We start from the raw sequence: 23,036 nt of genomic DNA, 5'->3' as shown, positions 1-23,036 counted from the left end.
AACCACAAGAGGGTGAAAGCAGAGAATGAAGGAGGGACCGAAGAGTCCCGCTTGACATTAATTGATTGGAACGGCTGTTGGTGCCTTATCTCTCTCCCCTTCTCTGCCGGGTAGCGTGTGTCCGCCAGAGTCCACGGGGTCGGTGATTAATAGGGCCCATCACTCACTGTCCAGGATGGCTGAAAGGCGGCATGGGGGGGAGAGGGCCACCCTCCCCCCACCGCTGAGATAACAAGCAGCAGGAATAATGAACGCTGTCATTCCACTTTTCATTTTGATGGAAAGTCATTACGAGAGTCAACACCACCGACAAAGAGCAATGAATCAACTGCTCTCCTATGAAATTAAAATCGAATCACCTCCCTACGACCATCCCAAACTGATCACCCCTCTCTTTGTCCCCCCACCCCCACCCAAATAGCAGGAAAGGGGGGCAAGGCTACTGCAGCATCCTCTCCCTAGGATAAGAGACAATGGGTGCAGATCCAAGGCCAGACAAGAACCTAGTCACTGGCTTCAGCATTCCCCCTGCCTGTCATCCGTCACTTCCAGTCAACTTGATCCAACTACTTCCTGGCAGGCAGCAGTGGCTGGGTGGGGCTGGATCTGTCACACATCTGGCTACGTTACAGCTGGCTTGGTCTTCCAACTGCTAGGCTCACTGGCAGGGCAAAATGGAAACAGGATGCTGACGAATGTCTCCCACCCCCTCTGGTATTCCCTATCTGGGAGAAAAATGATGCTAATATGCTATGCTTGGGGTAAGAGAGATCTCAACAGAGATCCCTTCTCCCATGCCTGAAGTCAGGGTCCATACTTGAGACACTGTGTTTGAAGACTGCATTCCTAAAGTGTGAATGCATACGCATTACCATATATGCAGCCTTACTCGTCTGGAATTGAGGTCTGCTTCCTTGTGAAATGTATGCTTGGGGGGGCGGGGGGCGCTAAGGTTCACCCTGTGCAGTTTGTGAAAGAACAAACAAAGGTTGGTTCCCAGATGGAGGAACCAAGTCAATGGCCCTTTCCGCACAGACTATTTAAAATGTTTTGAGGCAGGAAATAAAATGTTTCCTCTGAGGAGTTTCACATAGTGTTAATGACAGAATGGGTTTTTTTTTCCAGTCTGAAAACGATTTAAAGGCATCCTCAAGAATAGCAATTGTTTTGCTGAAACGTTTTCAACCCGTTTTGACTTGCTGGGCGATCTCTTTAAAGCATTTCCCACGCCTCTCTGCAGTCCCCGCATTTCCCCTGGGCACCATTTACTGAGCTTGCTCCATTCTGTCTTGCCTGTTTATTTTTGTCAGTTCTGTTTCTTCGGTGACGGGAGTTTCAAAATCTACGAAAACAAATGGAAAAAGACTATATCCTGGCAGGACCTTCTCCCCAGCCCCAAACATCAGGAGTCGCATTCCAAAACATACAGAAAGACATACTTGTTTCCCAGAGGTATTAACAGGTAAGGGTTGCAGCGCCTCAATAATAGGGTTGACAAGTGAGTGTCTACTCTAGTTGGACCATTTGTTAGGGAAATGTTCTCCAGAAGAGCCTCTGCCACCAGGTCGAGGAAGTTCCCTTTGGAACACGTTTCAGGTTTGGCGTCAAGACGCAGAGACCATGCTCCCTCCTTGAACAAAGAACATGGCTGTAAGAATGTACAGAGGAGCCTGTAAAGGAGAAGGCAGATTTATTCAACCCTCAGGGATTTGCTAATGCTCTTCCAGCTCTAGGTGGAAAGGGTAGACTCCTTCCCGCTATCCATCCTTCACTCTCAGGGTTTGGCAAGTCCTTTCTCCCGATCGCTTGAACTCCTTGGGTCTTCTCCCTTATCCTCGGTTGAGGATATGATTCATGCCTCGCTGCTCCAATCCCAGAGGGGGTGTCTGCCTGCCGAAGAGAGGGCTCAGAGGGAAGCACCCATCAGGTTCACCGGTCGGCCACTGTACCGTTTAGAAACGTCGGCTTCGATCTGAAAAGAAAAGAACGCCCATTGGCAGGAGCCCTCTTGAACGAATCAGCAAATGCCCTTCTCTGAAGGTATCCGAAGCACATTCCTGTTTTTCTAAGGGTTGAGAGCCTTAATGGTTGCTGAGTACTCTGACTGGCCGCCTTGGCAAGACTTTATGATTGGTTGGAGGCAGAGGTGGAATCCAGCAGGTTCTCACAGGTTCCCGAGAGTAGGTTACAATTTTTTTTGTGTATGCCGAGAGGGGGTTACTAATTTGTGATTTTGCCACGTGATTTTTGCCTGAGTTACGCCCCTCCTCTCAGCAGTAGCGCGCAGAACTTGAAGCAGTCTAACAGGAGGTGCACCGGAGTGCATGGCAGCCTGCGCCTGCGTGCATTCGTTTCCCGCCCAAGGACCGGCGCAGCAGCTGCGTCCTTGCCACAGCCCTGTCCAGGAATGCCCCGCCCCCGGAATGCCCGGCCATGCCCCAGTCGTGTCCCCCCCAGCCCCATTGGCGCTAGCCACAGTTTGAATCCCACCACCATGGGAACCTGTTACTAAATTTTTGGATCCCACCACTGGTTGGAGGCCACAATTGAAGTTGCTTCTTCAGATAGGGTCTGGCTGCCCATGTGGTCAGCCCAAGGTTTAGGCCTAAGGTTTATCATATTATTCTCTCCCTGGAGGAGAAAATCTACATTGGCAGCAGGTCATAAAAGAGATCCAATTTGAGAATATTATAATGAAGTTCCTCTACCTGTGATTAACACAAGCACACAAAACAGAAACACTGCAACAAAGAAACGCAAGGCTTTGGCGACTTGAATGAAGCAGAGAGAGTTCATTTCATAATAATTTCATAATAATTTATGCATTCCTAATAGCAAAACCAAATGAATAATTTTGATATAACTGAAAAGCTAATTCTAAAAGTTATTATTCTAAAAATGAACCCCTCATCTAGTGTAAATATTGAGATGACACTAGCAGATGAGCCGTTATGTAGAAACCATGATTCCAGTCAAGTCTTACTGACTAGTGATTTAAATCAAATCAGTTTATGAAACCACAGTTTATGAGACTAGGTCTTGGTTCACAGATGATCATTGGAATCCTGAGATGCTCTTTCCGCTGCCTCCCCCACGGATACCCGCCGTTTGGTTCCGCTGGGAAGCAATACAGGATTCAGTCAGGATGCCTGTGTTGGTGGGCTGTGTGAAACCAATAGTTAAAGCTAACTATGGTTAATAAACCAACTTCAAACCAAGGTTTCAGACCCTGGTTTTCAGGGACTCTAATTATTCATAGTTAGTGGATGGTCCTGAGCTTGGATAATCACAGTAGCTAGTCAGTGGTTTCACTAAACCAGATTTTAATGGGATATCTGAACTAAGCCTAACAGCCAAATCCAGACAGGGTTAGAGCCACCCTGCCCAATCGACAGGGTTTTTCTGTAGCATAGGAAGCCCATTTTTTTAAAGCCCCCCAAAATCCCCCCATAGCAGTGAATAGATATATGTCAAGAAAATCATGGCATATATTGGCTGGTGCCTCCGCTGGCACACAGGCACCAACTAAGATCGCCCCCATCCCTTGCCCTGCCCCTTGCCACACCAGCACACCATTTTGCACTGACGGGCCTGGGCGACAAGAGCAACTTCCGGGTTGGGTGCCATGGAGTCGTGTGACGCCTGGCTAAATGGACAAGTTGCCTCACCACTGGCACACCTGTCCCTTGTGCCACTGGAATGGGCACTCACGCTAGTGGAAGGTGTGCAGGCTCCTCTCCGACCTCCAGATTGGACTGTAAGTCTTGAAACCAGGGCTTGAAGCTTGTTTCAAATCCCATTGAGGGGCAAACCTGGTTAGTATTAACCATGGTTACGATTAGCCAGAGGCGGAGCTACCAGGGGGCGAGGGGGATGCGCACTGCACCAGGCGCATACTTGGGGGCGGAAAATCCCCCCCTGCGCCCCCTCTCACTTACCTTAGTTCAGCCTGAAAGTGCAGGCTGAAAAAACAGCCTGGTGGGAACTACACTTCCCAGGAGGCCTTGCGAGCCCCAAGGTCTCCTGGGAAGTGTAGTTCCCACCAGGCCGTTTTCAGTTTCAAGAGAACAGGCCGCTTTTTCCAGCCTGCACTTTCAGGCTGAACTAAGGTAAGAGTGTGTGTGTATGGGGGCAGGGCGTCACAGGAGGAGAGGGGACGCAGAGTGTGCACCGGGCACAGTATGGCCCAGATACGCCTCTGAGATTAGCAAAGGGAGAATTAGGGATAACTCATGGAAGGTGAGAGCTGGGCAGAAGCAGTGTGAGATCCTGATTCCCAGCGTTTCAACCATGGTTAAGGGAAGTATGATGAAGTTACGTTGGTACAACCCCACACCCCTAAAACCGGAAAATGATAGAAAGATTCAGGCTGTTACTCTATCCAGTTCAGTCTTTTAGACTGCAGCTTGCAGAAGCTCCTCAAAATCTCACACCCAGGTCTCTTCTTCCATCTGACTTGGAGGAATTGCACTTGGAACCTTCAGAATACAAGGCCCTTTAGCTAACCTGTCAGCAATGGGTCTGCCTTAATTCAACAATCTGTATTAATTGCACAAAGTAGCCAAACGTATAAGATTTGTTTATCCTGCGTCTGTTAATCATGGGGTGAGGCAGAGGCGAAGAGCCCTAAAGGCTTCTCACGCTCGCGTAGTCTAAGAAACTTGCCAAAGATAGAAAGCTGAATCATGACACTGAAAAACATAACGGCAGTGAAATGTTATGGGATTGGGGAAAAAGGACAGTTCTGGGTAGAGCCGTGAAGCCGCAAACTGCATTCAGACATCACAACAAACTAGCAGTTTGGGCAACAAATGCTGATTTGTCTAACAGTTCAATTGTGTGCCCAGCTGGGTTTGCAAAACCCAACTCTGATCCTTGGCCTAAATGAGGTGCTGGCAGGAATGAACGCCAAGCCCCGTTTCTCTGCTTGTTAGCTTTCACCTCACCAGCTCCAGATTACCTGTCTTCCAGATTACCTGTCTACCAAACGTCAGCAGACTCTCCAGGCCTGGTGGGAAACCATGCAGGTATTTTTGGAATGCTTCTAGTGCCAGGTATTCCACTATGAGCTTAGAACTCACGCATGGCTCAGGAAGCTTGCCTGAAACAGAACTGATCTCTGGGTTTTTAAGGCGATGGGGAGAGGGTAGAAATGGGAGCGCCCACTCCTTTTGTGACCTCTCACTGCACTCACCAGTTTTTGCAATTCCTTTGTTTTCTGCACAAGGAGGTCGAGTTTTGGCTCCAGGGCGGCCTGTTCCTCCAGGGCTTCTTGCCGTTTCTGAATCATCAGCTCCTTCTTTAGGAGCAGCAAATCTGCCTGCTTCAATTTCTGGCGGAGGAGTTCAGTCACACGGTCCACATATCTAAACCAGTAAGAATCACCATATAAAACATGCCAGCAAAATTCTTCTCCACTATCATTCCTACACTGCAGTATTTTCATTCCGACATGGCTGCATGGAGTGCCAGCATGGTGTAGTGGTTAAGAGCAGGTGAATTCTAATCTGGAGAACCGGGTTTGAGTCCCCACTCCTCCACCTGAATGGCAGAGGCTTATCTGGTGAATCAGATGTGTTTCCATATTCCATATTCCTGCTGGGTGACCTTGGGCTAGTCACAGTTCTTGTGAACTATCTCAGCCCCACCTACCTCACAAGGTGTCTGTTGTGGGGAGAGGAAGGGAAAGGAGTTTGTAAGCCACCTTGAGTCTCCTTACAGGAGAGAAAAGTGATGTTTAAATCCAAACTACTACTACTCATCTTCCTCTTCTTGCATCCCTGAAATTCCAGAATTGTAAGATTTATTTATTTTTGATGACAATTCAAAGCTGTCTTACAGCAGCCCCTAAGAGTTTTTTTCAAGAGAAGTTCAAAGGTGGTAGACTGACTCCACGTCAGGTCCCTGGTATTCCTTGGAGGTCTCCCATCCAAATATGTGCCAGGGTCACGGCTGAGAGTGTGTGACTAGACAAAGGTCACCCAGTAAGTTTCCATGGCAGAGTGGGGATTCAAACCAGAGTTTCCCAGATCCTAATCAAACATCTTAACTACTATACCACACTGGCTCTTATAAGATTTACAGGGATTGGGAAAAGACAACCCAGTCTAACCCTCAACACTAAGCAAAACCATTCATTTCCGTTCATTAATGTTCTCTGTTTGATTGCTTGTTTTGCAGAAATTTGACTTTTGTTTCTGGTAAGCAACTTACGTGAAAAGGTTGGGAATGATTAGAGATGTTTATATCTGGCGTGGCCGCCGAGCAACAGCCCAGACTTAACGGTACTGAATTGTAAGTCACATTTGATGCATACAAGACACTGGCCCCTTTCTTCAACGCTCTAAGAACAATGCCTTCATTAAAGCGCCACAGAACGTAAATGTATTTAAATTCGAACAAGATTAAATTAACTGATTGGTTAAAAGCAATACAGCTTTTCTTCCTCTACAAACAAAATCTTTTAAATTAGCTGGCAGTTGTAATTAAGGCACAGCGGCACAAGCTTTTCTCAGTCTGCACATTAACAGATAACCAGAGATGGAGGAAACTCTGCCAAGGAAAAGAGGGTGCACTGCAGTGCGGGGATATTTGCACGAATGCTGCATTCTCCTTTGCAGGGAAAGCAGCCCGGACTAAGACATTCGGCATCAGCAATGCAAACATCCAAGGAAGACGTTCGGACAGGCTATTTGTAAAGCCTATTAAGGGTCTGTACAGAGCATATCTGAACACAGCAAGCCCCTCTTGGGAGGGGAAACCTTTGACAGACTGCAAAAGGGGAGAGTGGGATAATGCAATGCACAGACTCTCTAACCCTGGAGCCTGGATGGGATTGGACCCAACTAGCTTTTCTGCTGGTGAAAAATGAGTCCTTTGTTTACCACCCCAAAAACCTCTACTGAGGGTTGTGGGACCTGCATGCAGAATGAAAGCAATGGCAAGGAGGGGACTTTTGTGAGATTCAGTGACAGCTGGCAGGATTCAACACTTCGCTTCCAATGATGATGGCTAACAATCTGTGTCTTCCTGTAATCAAAAGCAGAGATTCTTTACGAAATCCAAACCATGCGCCAAGTTCCAGATTCACTATGGCCTCTGGTGTCAACAAAATCTCCAATCCATGTACTTCCAACACAACCATCCCACATTTCAAAGAAGAAGAAAATAAGAGTTTGGATTTAGACCCCACCTTTCTCTCCTGTAAGGAGACTCAAGGTGGCTTACAAGCTCCTTTCCCTTCCTCTCCCCACAACAGACACTTTGTGAGAGTGTTCTGAAGAACTGTGACTAGCCCAAGGTTACCCAGCTGGAATGTAGGAGTGCAGAAACACATCTGGTACACCAATAAGCCTCTACCACTCAGGTGGAGGAGTGGGGAATCAAACCCAGTTCTCCAGATTAGAATCCACCTCTTCTTAACCACTACTGGCTCTCCCTCAAAAGGGATTTAAATCTTGGCCTAACACGACTAACTGATACTGTAATTATCAGGATGGTGGAGGAGGGGCAGATACATTGTCTTCACCAAGAGATTGGGAAGCGGGGGAGGGATGCTTTTGATTTTCAGTGCAGCCAACAGGGGGCCCTGATCCTGAAGGAAAGGCGTTAGGTGGGAAAGCAAATCTCACCAACCTTGGAGAGGCTAGGATCATGAAAAGATGCTGCATTCTCAGGCTAGTCATCCGGCCAATCAGATCTTGCAGAGCTGCCACCATGGCTTCCAATTTCCCTTTGGTTTGGTCCTGCAGGATAGGCGGGGCCAGTTGGAACTGGCTGACGGACAAGATGTCTGCCTCTTCACTTGTCTCGACGATGCGCTGGGAAAGGAAGATCTCCAGCTGAAGGTGGCAAGAGAGAAGCAGGAAGTGAGGGGACAGAGCTCCAGACACCCGCCAGCCAATAGGCCCTCTTCGTTCAGGCTAGATCCAGGTTGCAAGTGAAGAGGAAAGCAGTGAGGTCACAGCAGATGGCAGCTTTCAGACAGCCTTCTGAATCAGAGTGGCACCATGCCCTCCTAGCTCAGATCCCGCTTTCAGGGCAGAGCTCATTTCCAGAATATGTGGTGCAGTAAACGACAGCAGTAACTCTGAGCATATGCAGAACACCCACTCCAAAGTTTAAAGACAAGCTAGGGATAGTGGACTACAGTACATTTCTTTGCATTTCCTTCAGGAAACGGTATTCTGAGTAGTCCCAGGAGAATGAAATCAGCTCGACAACCGGCTGAGGGCCAGGGGGACAGCACTGAAAGCGGGGAGCCTCACCACGCGTCAGTCATGAATAACACTGCATAGTTTATGTTGTACAATTAGGCTTTCTTATATTGGCCCTTCGTTGCTCTCTTGCTCTGAATTTCAATTTCATTTGGCTCTTTAACTGGAAAAAGTTGCCAACTCCTATATTAAAGGGAGTGAGGGACACTGCATAACTCTTTTGTATTGCACATATTAAAAGCCCTGGTAGTTCCCACCAGTGCTACCTTTCGAAGAAGAAGAAGAGTTGGATTTATATCCTCCCTCTCCTATAGGGGTTGACAAACTCCTTTCTACCTTAAAGGGGCTTACAAACTCCTTTCCCTTCCCCCCTCACAACAAACACCCAGTGAGGTAGGTGGGGCTGAGAGAGCTCAGAAGAACTGTGACTAGCCCAAAGTCATCCAACTGGCATGTGTTGGAGTGCACAGGCTAATCTGAATTCCCCAGATACCAGTAAGCCTCCACAGCTCAGGCGGCAAAGCGGGAAATCAAACCCAGTTCCTCCAGATTAGAGTACACCTGCTCTTAACCACTACGCCACTGCTGCTCCTTGAGATCTCCCTCCAAGAAGTTGAAACAGAATAAAACGGGATGCTTGTATCTTCCTTGAACTTGGAAAGGAAAAAATGTCATCTGCTTTGTTCCAGAGAGGAACCAGGACTCCTGTGCTATATCCTTTCCCCTACTGCTCCGGTTTTGTTCTTGTTGCATTGGCTCTGAATCAGCTTCCAAGCCCAATTTAAGGTGCCAGTATTGATCCTGTATGGCAGGGGTCCCCAACATGGTGTGTGGGGGTCCCCTGATGCCCACCAGCACCTTTTCTGGCAGGGTCAGGTAGGGCTTTTGCCCAGCTAAGCTTCTAATTGGCTGTGCAGATTTTTTAAAAATGTCGCTTTGGTGGAAGCTGCTACCACAGCACAAGGATCCCCAATGTGTTCACTGAAGTTAAGAGGTGGTAATCATTTGGTGGCTGGCTCTGCCTCCTACGGCAGTCATCTGGTTGCTGCATCTGCCAAGCTGCAGCAGAATCCCAAATGTGCCTGAAGGCTCAAAATGGGTGGGGACCTTTGCTCCTTGGCTTGGGACAAACTCATCGAAAGGACCCCCTACTCCCATACAAAGCTACCCAACCACTGTGGTCATCTACAGGGGTCCTTTTATGGGCACCCTGACTGTCTGAGGCTACTCATGTGGCAACCCAAGAAAGAGCCTTCTCAGTCGTGGCACCAAAATTATGGAATACCCTCCCAGGGAGATTCATCTGTCCTGCTCTATTCACTGTCTTCCACTAAGGGTAAAAGACATTGGTCTTGTTTGGAGTTTCCTCGCTGACCCTCCTTCCCGTTTATGTCTTTTGTATATATACATTTTTGTTCAATTGTTTTAAATTTTGTGGATGTGTTTAAAAACCTAAATGGTTCAAATGGTTTGCTGCCCTAAATTGGGTGGAAAGGCAGCAGAAAAAATGTTTTAATTGAATGACTTGGGAATTGAGTTTTCTGGGGAGCCACATATTGAGCTTAATTCGGTGGACGAGAGATACGTGGGAAGCTAACCATGGTTTTGAAAAATCTCTTTAAAACCAGTACTGTTTGATCTCCTGTTACCTCCATCAGCTCATCAATAAACTGGTTACGGGTCTCTGGGGTCTCCAGGAGGCTGAGAGCATCAGGTCCTCGGGCAGTTCCTTCTGGGGCTGGATACAAAAACATAAAGGGCGAAGCAGAATTAATTCATTATGACACATGCTAAATGACACAACAGCTCAACCCTGCTGGTGCAGTGGTTAAGAGCAGTGGACTCTAATCTGGTGAACTGGGTTTGTTTCCCCACTCCTACACATGAAAGCGGCTGGATGACCTTGGGCCAGTCACTGTTCCCCCTGAACTCTCTCAGCCCCACATACCTCACAAGGTGTCTGTTGTGGGGACAGGAAGGGAAGGAGATTGTAAGCTGCTTGGAGACTCCATACAGGAGAGAAAAGCAGGGTATGAATACAAATTCTTCTTCTTCCTCATCCTTTTTATGCCCCTCTAGATGTTCATGGAGTATGATTCCCATCAGCCCCTGCCAGCATGGCAATTGGCAGAGCTGATGGAAATCATAGTCCATGAACATCTGGAGGGACATAGGTTGGAGACCCCCGACTTAGAGGAGCAGTTTTGGTGCCTAAAACAAAACTGCCCCAGGTTGTAAGGGAATATAATATTCTTTTCTTGGTGTCCACCATCCACAAATTGTAAGGAATTCCATAGAAGCAGAAATAAAAGGCTTTTTTGGTGTAAAAGACCGTTTATTCAGACATCCTAGAAAGCTCACGTACACGACGTGGCAGGAATAAAGTCTCCCGCCAGAAGCACAGGTTATAACTCTGTCCATCCCCTCCCCCCTCCCGGATTCCCATGGGAACGGAGTTCTCATCTCTCTAGCAGAGATAAGGTCTCCGCCGCAGATGCTGGCCCATCGCCCGGGTTATGGAATGCAGTCAAGGCCAGGCGGCTGTCCCGCTCATCAACACCATTGAATCCTTTACACAAATGCTCCACCATGATACATGCTCACTAGATAGGAAAACAGGAGCCAGTTTGATACAGTTTCTTCCAGCAAGCTGACAGATCTTGACTAGTAATAATCTGTCTGAGTTTAGGCAAACTTACAGTGCAAGCTCCTTTACGTTACCAGTTGATTAAACAAAACTGAGCAGAAGTCCCTTCCCCATTTGGCTGTATACACTGGATCTTCCGATGATTGATGGTCTAATCCTCTTTTAAAGCCAACTAAACTAGTGACTGCCACTATCTCAGGTGGCAGCAAGATCCACACATTTATTGTTCTTTCAGGGAAGAAGTCTTTCCTTTCGTCTGCCTCGAATCTACACCTCATCAAGTTAATTAGGAGCCCATGAAGTCTATATTGTTGGACCAGGGAAATTCTTGGAGATTTGGGGGCGGAGCCTGGGCAGGGTAAGGTTTGGAGAGGGACCTCAGTGGAATATAATGTCCATCCATTTTCTCCAGGAGAGCTGATCTCTGTAGCCTGAAGATCAGTTGTAATTTCACGAATACTCCAGCCCACACCTGGAGCTTGGCAAAGCTACTCCACACACTTTCTTCAGCCCCCAACCAGATGATTTACAGACCTATATCTTGCTTCCCTTGACTTGCCTTTCCGCTAAACACCCCAAATCCCAAAGAACATGTATGTACCATCAGTGCAGCACCGGAATGAGCACAGGAAGAACCAGGACAATCTAAATAGACAAAACTGCTTTATAAGGAGTCAAACTATTGATCCACTTAACTCAGGGGTAGGGAACCTGCGGCTCTCCAGATGTTCAGGAACTACAATTCCCATCAGCCTCTGTCAGCATGGCCAATTGGCCATGCTGGTAGGGGCTGATGGGAATTGTAGTTCCTGAACATCTGGAGAGCCGCAGGTTCCCTACCCCTGACCTAACTCTATTCTGAACAGCTGCAGTTCCCTACATTTCACACAGCCTTCTTCAACACTTCACTACCTGAGATTCTTTAATTGGAGATGTCAGGGACAGAACTCGGGAGCTGCCACCTGCAAAAACAGAGCTCTACCAGACAAATAAAATATCAATAAAATAAACGCATTAAGAAATATTGGGATGAGCTTGTCTCGCAGATAAGCATTCCAGGTAGGAGGGGGAAACTGAGTATCCAACGGCGCCCTCTTGTGTCTGCTTCTTTCCTGTATTTTCCCCACTTAAACCGCCAGAAAGGTTGACTTCAGGACAGAACGTGCCATCATGGAAGCCCACTATTTGCCAAAATAACACAAATTCAGGGGCAGAAAGAGTCAATTGTAGGGGAAGAATCAATGGGAGCGAAGGGGCATAATCAGGCCTGCCAAGTTCCCTCTGAAAATCCCTCTCATTCCTCCCGGATCCCTTTCATCTCAACCATCTTATTTCCAGAGATAAGGCCAAGATGGGGGAGGGGGTCATGGTTAAAAGGGGTCATTGGTAGAGGAGAAAAGCTAAGCACCTACTTCCCACTTGCTCATTATTCTCTGCAAGTCGGCGCCCTTCCAAATTTGCTTTATAAGGAAAAGAGTGTTGGGAGTACCATAATATGGATTTCTGCCCACAAGTCTCTTTCAAGCCTGGAAAATATTTTTTCTCCCTTTCACCATATCCTGGCAGGCAACCTGCTGAGAATTACAAATCCAGAGGGCCCCAATCCTTCTACCCGAAGTCATGGTGCAAATTCATAGAGTTACAGAATTGGAAGAGAACTCAGGGGCTATCAAGTCCAACCCCCTGCAATGCAGGAACACACAATCAAAGCACTCCTGGCATATGCTGATCCAGCCTTTGTTTAAAAACCTCCAAAGGAGGAGACTCCACCACTCTCCGAGGCAATGAATTCCACTGTCGAACAGCCCTGATGGTCAGGAAGTTCTTTCAAATGTTTAGGTCAGGGGTCTGCAACCTGCGGCTCTCCAGATGTTCATGGACTACAAATCCCATCAGCCCTTGCCAGCATGGCCAATTGGAGAGCCGCAGTTGGCAATTGGCCATGCTGGCAAGGGCTGATGGGATTTGTAGTCCATGAACATCTGGAGAGCCGCAAGTTGCAGACCCCTGGTTTAGGTGGGATCTCTTTTCCTTCACCTTGAATCCATTACTCTGTGTCCCAGTCTCTGACGCAGAAACTTGCTCCCTCTTCGACATGGCATTCCTTCAAATATTTAAACATAGCTATCATGCCCCCCCTTAACCTTTGCTTTTCCAGACTAACCATTCCCAGCTCCCTAAGCCTCTCTTCATATGGCATGGACTCCACATCTTTGACCATTTTGGTTGCCCTCCTCTGGACCCGTTCCAGCTTGTCAATATCCTTCTTGAATTGTGGTGCCCGGAACTGTACACAATATTCCAGGTGAGGTCTGACCAATGCAGAATAGAGAGGTACAATTACATCCCTCGATCTAGACACTGCACTCCTATTGACACAGCCCAAAATCGCATTGGCCTTCTTGGCCACCGCATCACGAATTAACCGAATCCGTGCAGCTGAACAAGTCTAAATTTATCTGTAGGCTGCATTTACTGGGGAGAGTTCAAGAAAGGGGAAGGAATCATGAAACAACCTGGAAGGAACCAAAGAACAGAATTCCGAAGCAGCAGCAGGAGACGGCCTCTGAGCATGGATAAAGACTGGCAACATGTTCACAGCACAGATTAAAGGATTGATTTATTGATTTATTGATTTATTGATTTATTTATTTATAATTGGTTTTATATACCGCCCCTCCCCCGAAGGGCTCTGGCCGGTGAACAACATGATAAAACAATAATTACAATAAAACCCCATTAAAACAGCAATTAATAATGTTACATTGGCGTCCAACATAAAAACATAAACTTCATAGATCCACCCTGGAAAATAAAACAGAGGAGCGGAGAACTCAGAATGTAAAGGAAAAGGAGGGCATCAGCCGTCGCCCTCCAAACGCCTCGGGTGGAACAATTGGTCTTACAGGCCCCGAACCTCCAAGATCCCCGCGAGGGCCCGACAGCTGGTGGTGGTAAGGTGTTCCACCAGGCAGGGGCCAGGGCTGTAAAGGCCCTGGCCCGGGTAGAGGCCAGCCGCATCATCAAGTGGGACTTCTATGTCAAAAGCTTCCAGGTAAACTGAAGGAAGGCAATGGGAAAGGAAGTCCTGGCCAAGAGAGACACAGGGGAGGCAATGGCATGAGAAGATTCGGCCAAGGAAGACATGGGGTGCTAGGCAGAGGAAGGCAATGGAAAACCAGCTCTAATCATCTCTTGCCTTGAAAACTCCCTGAGAAAACACCATGGAAATTCATTAGGTGGCCATCAGTCATTTGAGGCTTGAGGCAAACAATGAAATAAAATGGTCTCACCATACCCTTCCAGGGGAAGGAAACCAACTGAGCATTTCCCAATCCTTTGAATCCATTTGCACTGTTTATCCATGACTTCTGAGCCACCCCCCTCCCCAAAATGTCTTCCGTGGCACCAAGTGTGTGTGTTCTCCTCTTCTTAGAAACGAGAAGCTACCGGGAGCAGGGTGGGGGGGAAAGCTTACCCTTGCTGCCAGCATCCAGCACCACAATCTGCGCTGTGTCCGCTGCACTCCGGTCTCCCCCATCTATGCCGGCGGCATCACTCTCCTGCAGAAAGGGGAACCCACAACTCTTCAGCGACTGACATCCCAGAATTTCAGTCTCTACTGAATGTACACAAAGTGCAAACCATGCCTATGCAAAAGAATATTCTAAAAACATTTCATTGATGCACAAAGGCCTTCTTTCAAAGAGGGATAAGCAGCCCTTTTGAGCTTCAATGCCAAACAAAACCTGGCATCTACCTTTTAGCTAGGGGTAGGAATCATGGGAAGATGGCTGCCAGCTGTGTACGGTCCAGGTAGAGCTCTTGTTCTCATCCTGCTTGCAGGTACCTCAAAGCCTGGATAGGGCTAGAGCAGGGGTAGGGAACCTGCGGCTCTCCAGATGTTCAGGAACTACAATTCCCATCAGCCTCTGTCAGCATGGCCAATTGGCCATGCTGGTAGGGGCTGATGGGAATTGTAGTTCCTGAACATCTGGAGAGCCGCAGGTTCCCTACCCCTGGGCTAGAGGTGTGAGCTTCTGCTACAAGCCAAAGGGCAAGGGACAAAGGGTTCTTAGTCAGCATGGTGTAGTGGTGAAGAGCAGGTATACTCTAATCTGGAGAACCAGGTTTGATTCCCTGTTCTGCCGCCTGAGCTGGGAGGCTTATCTGGTGAACCAGATTAGCTTGTGTACTCCAACACATGCCAACTGGGTGACCTTGGGCTAGTCACAGTTCTTTGGAGCTCTCTCAGCCCCACCCACCTCACAGGGTGTTTGTTGTGGGGGGGAGGGAGGAAGGGAAAGGAGATTGTAAAGCCCCTTTGAGTCTCCTTACAGGAGAGAAACAGGGGATATAAATCCAAACTCTTCCAATCTCTTCTTCTTCTTAGCCTACCACTCAGCAGAGCTCAGAACAGACCAGGATGCTACCCTTTTCACTGTTTGCATTGCATTTTGCTCGTTTCAATCGATATTGCTTTGTAAGCTCCTATGGGCTTCCCTTGGGGGGAAATATGGTGAGGAAGCTGGCACTGCTCCAAACAGATACAGGAAAAAAATAATTTTGAAAGCCAGCATCAGCTGTGCTGCAATGCCACTGCCAAGTGAATCCCAAACATGACAATGGATAGGTCTAGGAATTGCTGGAAACTCTATGATGTTACCATAGAGTTTCTGGGGATTCCTAGAGCTGGCCAATGTCACTTCTGGATTTCTTTCCAGAAGAGATATCATGTGACAGATGCTGTCTCCTTACAAGTTTCTGCCCCATAGGTTCCCACCTGGTTGCCAAATGTAGTCTAAAACCCTAGGAAGAAAAGTCTGAAAATAGAGGCCCTAGATAAATAAATCTAGCATGCTAGCAATCAAAAGAGATGGAGAGAGACGAAGGTCATACTGGCTACAGGGAAACCTCCATGCAAATGGGGGGTAGAAGGCATCAGCAGCGGCCTCTGTTTTTCAGAGCAGCGGAAAATACTGCATGTACAGTTGGCAACTCCCACACCCATTATGTTGTCTGCGCATAGCCAGTGGCAACATCTGCCCCACAGAGCAACACGACAGCAGGACTGCTGGCACTTATCAGGAGTGGGAGCAGAAGGACCTCCAGTGGACGACAACATCACTCCACCATCTCCCATTCCCAGAATTGTGCTTCTGCCCCACCTGACTTGATTACACTTTGTGGGGCAGAGCAAGGTAGCTGCTGAAGTCGCCTGCCCCCCGTTTACAGCAAAGGCTTCCCTCAAAACCTGTAAGGAAGCCCATTCAAGAGAGGAATTAATACAGGGGCAGGCAGACATGGAAGCTATTCACCTGTGCATCCGCCTCCAGAGAAATCCCCCAATCTATCTCCTCGCTAGCTTCTTCAACTGAGATGCCATAATCGACTGCCTCAGGAACAGACTCCACTCCCAAGTCACCCCAGTCGATCTGCAACCAGAAAAGGAAAAACGTTAATCGACCCCTTTGAAAATGCAGTGTCGTCGAAGCCAAGAATTGTACTGGATGTTTTACAAGTCACTCAGGTGTGTTTACATATATTCCCCCCTCCCAACATTCAATTGAACAGTGATTATGAGATTCTTTAGTCCTGCAATCCTTTTGTGATTACTTGTTCTGATGAACCCACGGTCACTAAGTCAGTCTCTTTTCTATTGTGGTTAACAAGGTAGAAGCATTTTTTAAAATGCTTTGCTGTTTTTATCCTGACTACCAACATCACAGCTTTGTCACAGAAGTCAATAGCCAATCAGAAGCCTGGCTGTGCAAAAGCCCCATTTGGCCCCGCCCACTTCCTAAAAACATGTGGCAGTTGCCATAAATGGTGTCAGTGGTCTCCGTGGCACCTACAGGCACATGTTGGGGACCTCTGGATTAGGCAGACCTCCAACAAAGCAATTCTCATGCTTTGATTTTCAAATAGCAAACGGGTAGGGACAGGATGAAACTATTAACTATCAAGGGGAATGCATCCGTATAGACGTAGTGACATGGCAACCAATCAGTCTGCACACACTTAATCACCACATGCAGACTGGCATCAGCCACAAGAGGCGGGCAGCCCACCCAAGCAGCAGGGTGTCCAGATGCGGTGCCGCAGCCTCACCACCCTGTTATTCCCAAGGGCAGAGGCGTAGCAAGGGGGGGAAGCGCCAAGTGCACCGGTGCGTCCTCTGCCCCCATCCCTCCCTGTCCCGCCCTCGCAACATCACCACAGGGCATGCGCACGGTGCGTCACGCACCCCCCCCGTAGCTACGCCTTTGCCCAAGGAGGCTTGCCAGTGGCGTGGGGAGACCAAAAGCACACAAAAAAGTCTCCCCACTGCCGGAAAGCCCTCAAAAGGTGGCACTAGTCAACAGCCCCAGCTGCCAGCAAAATAAGGGGAACAGGCAGGAGGAGGAAGAGGAAGAGGAAGAAGAAGAAGAGTTTGGATTTATATCTCCCCTTTCTCTCCTGCAGGAGACTCAAAGGGGCTTACAATCTCCTTGCCCTTCCCCCCTCACAACAAACACCCTGTGAGATAGGTGGGGCTGAGAGAGCTCCAAGAAGCTGTGACTAGCCCAAGGTCACCGAGCTGGCGTGTGTGGGAGTGCCCAGGCTAATCTGAATTCCCCAGATAAGCCTCCACAGCTCAGGCGGCAGGGCGGGGAATCAAACCCGGTTCCTCCAGATTAGATACACGAGCTCTTAACCTCCTATGCCACTGCTGCTCCAACTAGTGTAGGTTCCAGCGTGCATTGTCATCTTTGGGTCAAACAAAGCAACCAGATTAAGCTTGTAACTTCTATCCCATACGAGGGGAGTCTGCTGTTGCTGTCTGAGAAAATTTTTCAGAAGCATTTGTAATAGTACCAGCCAATGTGGTGTAGCAGTTAAGAGCAGGTGCACTCTAATCTGGAGGAACCTGGTTTGATTCCCCGCTCTGCTGCCTGAGCTGTGGAGGCTTATCTGGGGAACTAGATTAACTTGTGCACTCCAACCCATGCCAGCTGGGTGACCTTGGGCTAGTCACAGTTCTTCAAAGCTCTCTTAGCCCCACCCACCTCATAGGGTGTTTGTTGCGGGGGGAGAGCAGGGAAAGAAGATTGTAAGCCCTCTTGAGTCTCCTTACAGGAGAGAAAGGGGGGATATAAATTCAAACTCTTCTTCTTCCTCCTTCCCGGGCCATGCCCCCAGCCCGCCTCTGCTACATCAGCGGTGGGGGTGCAGGGACACTGCTCTGACATTCAGCACTGTGTTCCACCACCCTGCAGTGCTGCTGCAGCCACCCACTGGTCGATCCACCCCTATGCCGGGCCAAGTGCCCTGAAGCGGGCACCAGCGCAGCCCCACGCTGCTCCCAGCGGTGGATTCAGCCCCCCTTTGTATGGGGCTGCTAGTCCTGCACCTGTCAGCGTGTGCTTAATGTCTGGGGCCTCTCTGGGTTCCTGAATCTCCCCTTTCATGTTTCCTTTCTGTCTGTGCTTGCTATGTAGATGACAGTGGCATCTCTGGGTCTCTCTGCGAAGGGAGGGGTAGCCAGATGTCTCTCTATTTTTCCCTAGACCTTGGGAAGGGACTTTCGCTTTCCAGCTCTTCTTTTCCCGCTTTTACTTTACGTAGATGGGGGCAGGGGAGGGAGTGCTAAAGCTATGGGCATTTGGGGGGTGGGTTAGAACTGGCTGTGCAAAAGCCACGGGTTCCATGTTCATTCCAATAAAGACTTCCGATTGAGAAATCCAGAGCCTTGTCATTGAATGAATCATAGACCTGACAGCACCCCACAAACACGACCGCAGTCTCACAAACACGCTGCCTACGTGAGGAGGAAATGCACATGCTTATGCTTCTTCCCTGTGATCAAGGGAGCATATTTGTGAACACCCGCTCCTCATATAGATGCCCTGCTCAAGAGCCACTGATGTCATGGGGTGGGGGCAAGGCCACAGTGCTCATTCTCACTGCACTCTTGGTGATAAAACACCTGAACAGGTTGTGTGCAGAGGGCTTCTATTTTTGTGTGGGGAAGGAATCCGAAACAAGAACTGGGATTATCTTTGGGCTAGCTGAACACCCGAATGACAGCTCAACACCCATTCCCAACGCTTTCACAGAAAAGGACGTACCGCCTCCTGGTCTACCGATTCCCTCGCTTGCTCCGTCTTGGGCCGTTCCACCGAGGCTGGCTTGACCCCCCGTCTCCACTCATAGATGGTGGTGTTGCCCCGAGCCTGCATGTGCCTCAGCAATGGGACTACCTGTTCTGTGGAACTGGAACACAAAGGAAAAGTCCCAAGTCATCAAGTACAGGTGGGGCATTTGACGGCAGTTATCGATTCCTTCTTGGCAGAGAACGGCAGTAACCACCCAAAAGGTGCTAGAAATGGGCATGTCAACTGGTTCCCATCTTTGCTTGTTCTACAACATTCTGACACACAAATGCACCATGGAAAGCTTTTCTCACTGTACCCCCCCTCCCCCAGTAGTTTCTCATGCTTCGTATCTGTGGATATAACTAAACCAGGGATTCCATCACGATGCCTATGGATGTCATGGCACTCACCATCACTAACATGGTGTAGTAGTTAAGAGCAGGTGCACCCTAACCTGGGGAACTGGGTTTCATTCCCCAGATTAGCCACTGGAGCTGTGGAGGCTTATCTGGTGAACTAGATTAGCTTGTGCGCTCCAACACATGCCAGCTGGGTGACCTTGGGCGAGTCACAGTTCTTTGAAGCTCTCTCAGCCCCACCCACCTCACAGGGTGTTTGTTGTGAGGGGGAAAGGAGATTGTAAGCCCTTTTGAGTCTCCTTACAGGAGAGAAAGGGGGGATATAAATCCAAACTACTCCTCCTCTTCTTTTCCAGAGCCTGTCAAGTATTTTTAGGAAGTGAGTGGAGCCCAACAACGCTTTTGATTGACTATCAGAGACTTGATCAGTTTTTCAAATGTATTGTAGAAGGCTTTCACGGCCGGAATCACTTGGGTGCTGTGTGGTTTCCAGGCTGTATGGCCGTGTTCTAGCAGCATTCTCTCCTGACGTTTCACCTGCATCTGTGGCTGGCATCTTCAGAGGATCTGATGTTGGGAAAGCAAGTGGAGTATATATATCTGTTGGAGTGTCCAGGGTGGGTGGAGAAACATAGTCTGTGAGTAACAAAGAAGGCAACCAGGTCAATAGTTGAGGGCATCTGAATAGAAGTATGAGTAACAATGAAGACTACAGCATGGGAGCGTCAATGGAGATAGCAAGGTCACTGGTGGTGATAGCAAGCCCACCAAGGTCACTGGTGGTGATAGCAAGCCCACCAGTGACCTTGCTATCTCCATTGACACTCCCATGCTATAGTCTTCATTGTTACTCATACTTCTATTCAGATGGCCCCAACTATTGACCTGGTTGCCTTCTTTGTTACTCACAGACTATGTTTCTCCACCCACCCTGGACACTCCAACAGATATATATACTCCACTTGCTTTCCCAACATCAGATCCTCTGAAGATGCCAGCCACAGATGCAGGCGAAACGTCAGGAGAGAATGCTGCTAGAACACGGCCATACAGCCCGGAAACCACACAGCACCCAAGTTTTTCAAATGTTGCTTTGGCAGCAGCTGCCACCGCAGCACTGCACAGATCTGTACTGTGTTACTGAGATTAAGCTGGCTCTGCCCCCTGAGGCAGCCATTTTGTGACTGGCTGTGCCTCAGGAGGCAGCCATTTTGTTGCTGCGCCCACCATACTCTGTCAGAATTTCAAATGTCTGAAAAACAAGGAAGTGTAGCAGAACAGGGGGCGGAAACAAAACAAACCCTGCCACACAAAGGTTCTTGGCAAGACAAAGTGTGTGTGCAATGCTACAATTAGTGAAACAATTGCATAACAAAAAAACTTTTTTTCCTTGACTTGTGTCAAGGTATTGCTTGACAATTGTTTCTCTGTGTTGTATATTGTGCTGTTCTGTTGAATGTGCTTTGTTTTCTGTGTGGCTGTTTACATTACAGTTATGCAATTGACTCACTAATTATAGCATTTCACAAACACTACTTTCTCCTGCCCACAGCCTTTGTGTAGCAGCTTTTGTTTTGCTTCTGCAGAATTCCAAATGTGCCTGCAGGTTCAAAAAGGTTGAGGACCCCTGATCTAAACTACTTAAGCGGGTTCAAGAGTCGCTGGACTAGGAATACATAGAAGTACAGACCTATGCATCGGAGAAGCGGTGCTCTGACTCACAGAAGTTTCAACTGGAGTTTGTAGATCTTTATGGTGCCACTGCAATCCTGATTAAATTTTGCTGCAACAGACCAACATGGCTATTCATCTGAAATTATTCTCAAAGAACTCAAGGACTGTGGTAGTGGGAAAGACCTGTTATTCCTACTCTTCGTCTGACACAGTAATCATTATAAATAACACACCAAAGTCTGTGTAGGCCTGAAATCTCTTATGCCTTAATAACAGCAAGTATTTCTTTGGATCTATAGGAATTGTTAGGATTTTAACAGCAGCAAGTACAACTCCTACCTCTCACATACAAACTGCACACATGCTTGGTAAAGGTCGATGGCTTCCAAAAGGCCCTTGGCACCAGCCCCAATCTCATCCAGTTGGGATGGCAAGTCTTGTACCAAAGCCAGAAGCTCCCGTCGTACATCATCTCCCTGCAAAGACAGGCAGAACCGTCTGTGATATTGTCCAAGAGGAGGCATATTCCAGATCTATCATCTGAAGACAGTTTCAAAGGGGTAGCTGTGTTACTCTGTAGCAGCTGAACAAAATTCGAGTTCAGTACAGTCTTCAAAAACCAACCAAGTTTTCCAAGATATAAGCTTTCATGAATCTGATGAAATGACAAATTTGACTCACAAAAGCTCACAACCCTGGAAAACATGGTTGGCCTTTAAGAAGAGGAGAAGAAGAGTTTGGATATTTGGTAAGGGAGCAAGCTTGTTTTCTGCTGCTCCAGAGATTAGGACCAGGAGTTATGGCCTCAAGGTGAAGGAAAAGGGATTCCACCGAAACAACAGGAAAACCGTCATGACAGTAAGGGCTGTTCAACATTGGAATGCACTACCTGGAGTGAAGTGGAGTCTCCTTCTTTGGAGGTTTTTAAACAGAGGCTGGGTGGCCATCTGTAAGGAGTGCTTTGATTATGTGTTCCTGCATTGCAGGGGGTTGGATTTGATGGCCCTTGCGGTCTCTTCCAACTCTATGATTCTTTTATTCTAAGAGTCTGGAGGTTCAGCCAACTATCTAAATTAGTTCTTGCATAATAAAAAATGCCCTGAACCAGGATGGCTCAGGCTAAACTGAACTCATCAGATCTCAGAAGCTAAACAGGGTTAACTCTGGCAAGTATTTGGAAGAGAGACCACCAAGGAATACCAGCGGCTGCTACACAGAGGAAGGCAATGACAAACCACCTCTGTTAGTGTCTTGCCTTGAATACCCTACTGGGTTGCCACAGGTCAGCTGCAACATAACAGCACTTTACACACACACTAAATAAAATGCCAACTGCACATCCTGCTCCCATTTTTAAGTGACCGAAGGGCAGACCGAAGCAGCATTCCATACCGTGATGCCATATTGCTTGCAGGAACTGTAAAAACGCTCCCTCATCTCAATGGCAGCTAGCTGGCATTCCTCCTCCTTGCGGCTGTATTCCTGCTGTAGTTGCTGGCACTTGCTGATCTGCTTTTTGAGGGAGGGGACCTCATAGCTGACATTCCGCACCAGAAGGTTAGCCAGTTCCGCTGGGACAAAAGACAGAGGGAACTGCGTTTGTATGCTTGGTTATCTTCCGGCTAGCCTGCGACTCTCCTCTTACAGAATTCCCCCACTATATTGTAGCAGACAACCTGTACCTCCTATGCATGGATGTGCTGAAATTGGTCACAGTCTCCACAAGAGGTGAGAACTGGACTAACTTTCCTGCTCATGAAAGGAACTTCCGTCTTTGGAATGGAACACTCCTGCCTCTACCTCCCATTGCTGCTGATTGATCGCCCCAAAATGCTGCTTCTGGGGGACAGGGATCACTCAGAAACAGGACAGGAGGCAAACGGGGATCAACATCAAGAAGGAACTGGTGGAAATCACCCTACATCTTCCATTAGCGGAAATTTTCATTTGGTTAATGCAAATGACCCAATTCTTGTTTTTGAAAAATTTGTCTGATGAACAT

At 48.1% G+C, this 23,036-nt stretch overlaps 1 protein-coding gene across 1 annotated transcript in view; it reads right to left on the bottom strand.

Annotated features, from left to right (window-relative positions):
* Nucleotides 1-1,673: 1,673 nt before the first annotated feature.
* CDK5RAP3 (CDK5 regulatory subunit associated protein 3) overlaps nt 1,674-23,036 on the bottom strand; it is a 33,211-nt gene continuing 11,848 nt past the window's right edge. The window contains exons 6-14 of the mRNA XM_048518095.1: nt 22,427-22,605; nt 21,374-21,510; nt 18,975-19,119; nt 16,182-16,298; nt 14,342-14,426; nt 9,866-9,954; nt 7,636-7,841; nt 5,195-5,366; nt 1,674-1,972 (exon numbers count right to left, since the gene is read on the bottom strand). Of these exons, the coding sequence (XP_048374052.1) occupies nt 1,907-1,972; nt 5,195-5,366; nt 7,636-7,841; nt 9,866-9,954; nt 14,342-14,426; nt 16,182-16,298; nt 18,975-19,119; nt 21,374-21,510; nt 22,427-22,605 (1,196 nt within the window). The 3' untranslated portion in view covers nt 1,674-1,906. The remainder of the gene's footprint in view (nt 1,973-5,194; nt 5,367-7,635; nt 7,842-9,865; nt 9,955-14,341; nt 14,427-16,181; nt 16,299-18,974; nt 19,120-21,373; nt 21,511-22,426; nt 22,606-23,036) is intronic.

This window comes from Sphaerodactylus townsendi, linkage group LG15, assembly GCF_021028975.2.
Source record: "Sphaerodactylus townsendi isolate TG3544 linkage group LG15, MPM_Stown_v2.3, whole genome shotgun sequence".
NCBI classification, from domain to species: Eukaryota; Metazoa; Chordata; class Lepidosauria; order Squamata; family Sphaerodactylidae; genus Sphaerodactylus; species Sphaerodactylus townsendi.
The sequence above is the reverse complement of the archived record's forward strand: the minus strand, read 5'-3'. Positions and strand labels throughout refer to the sequence as shown.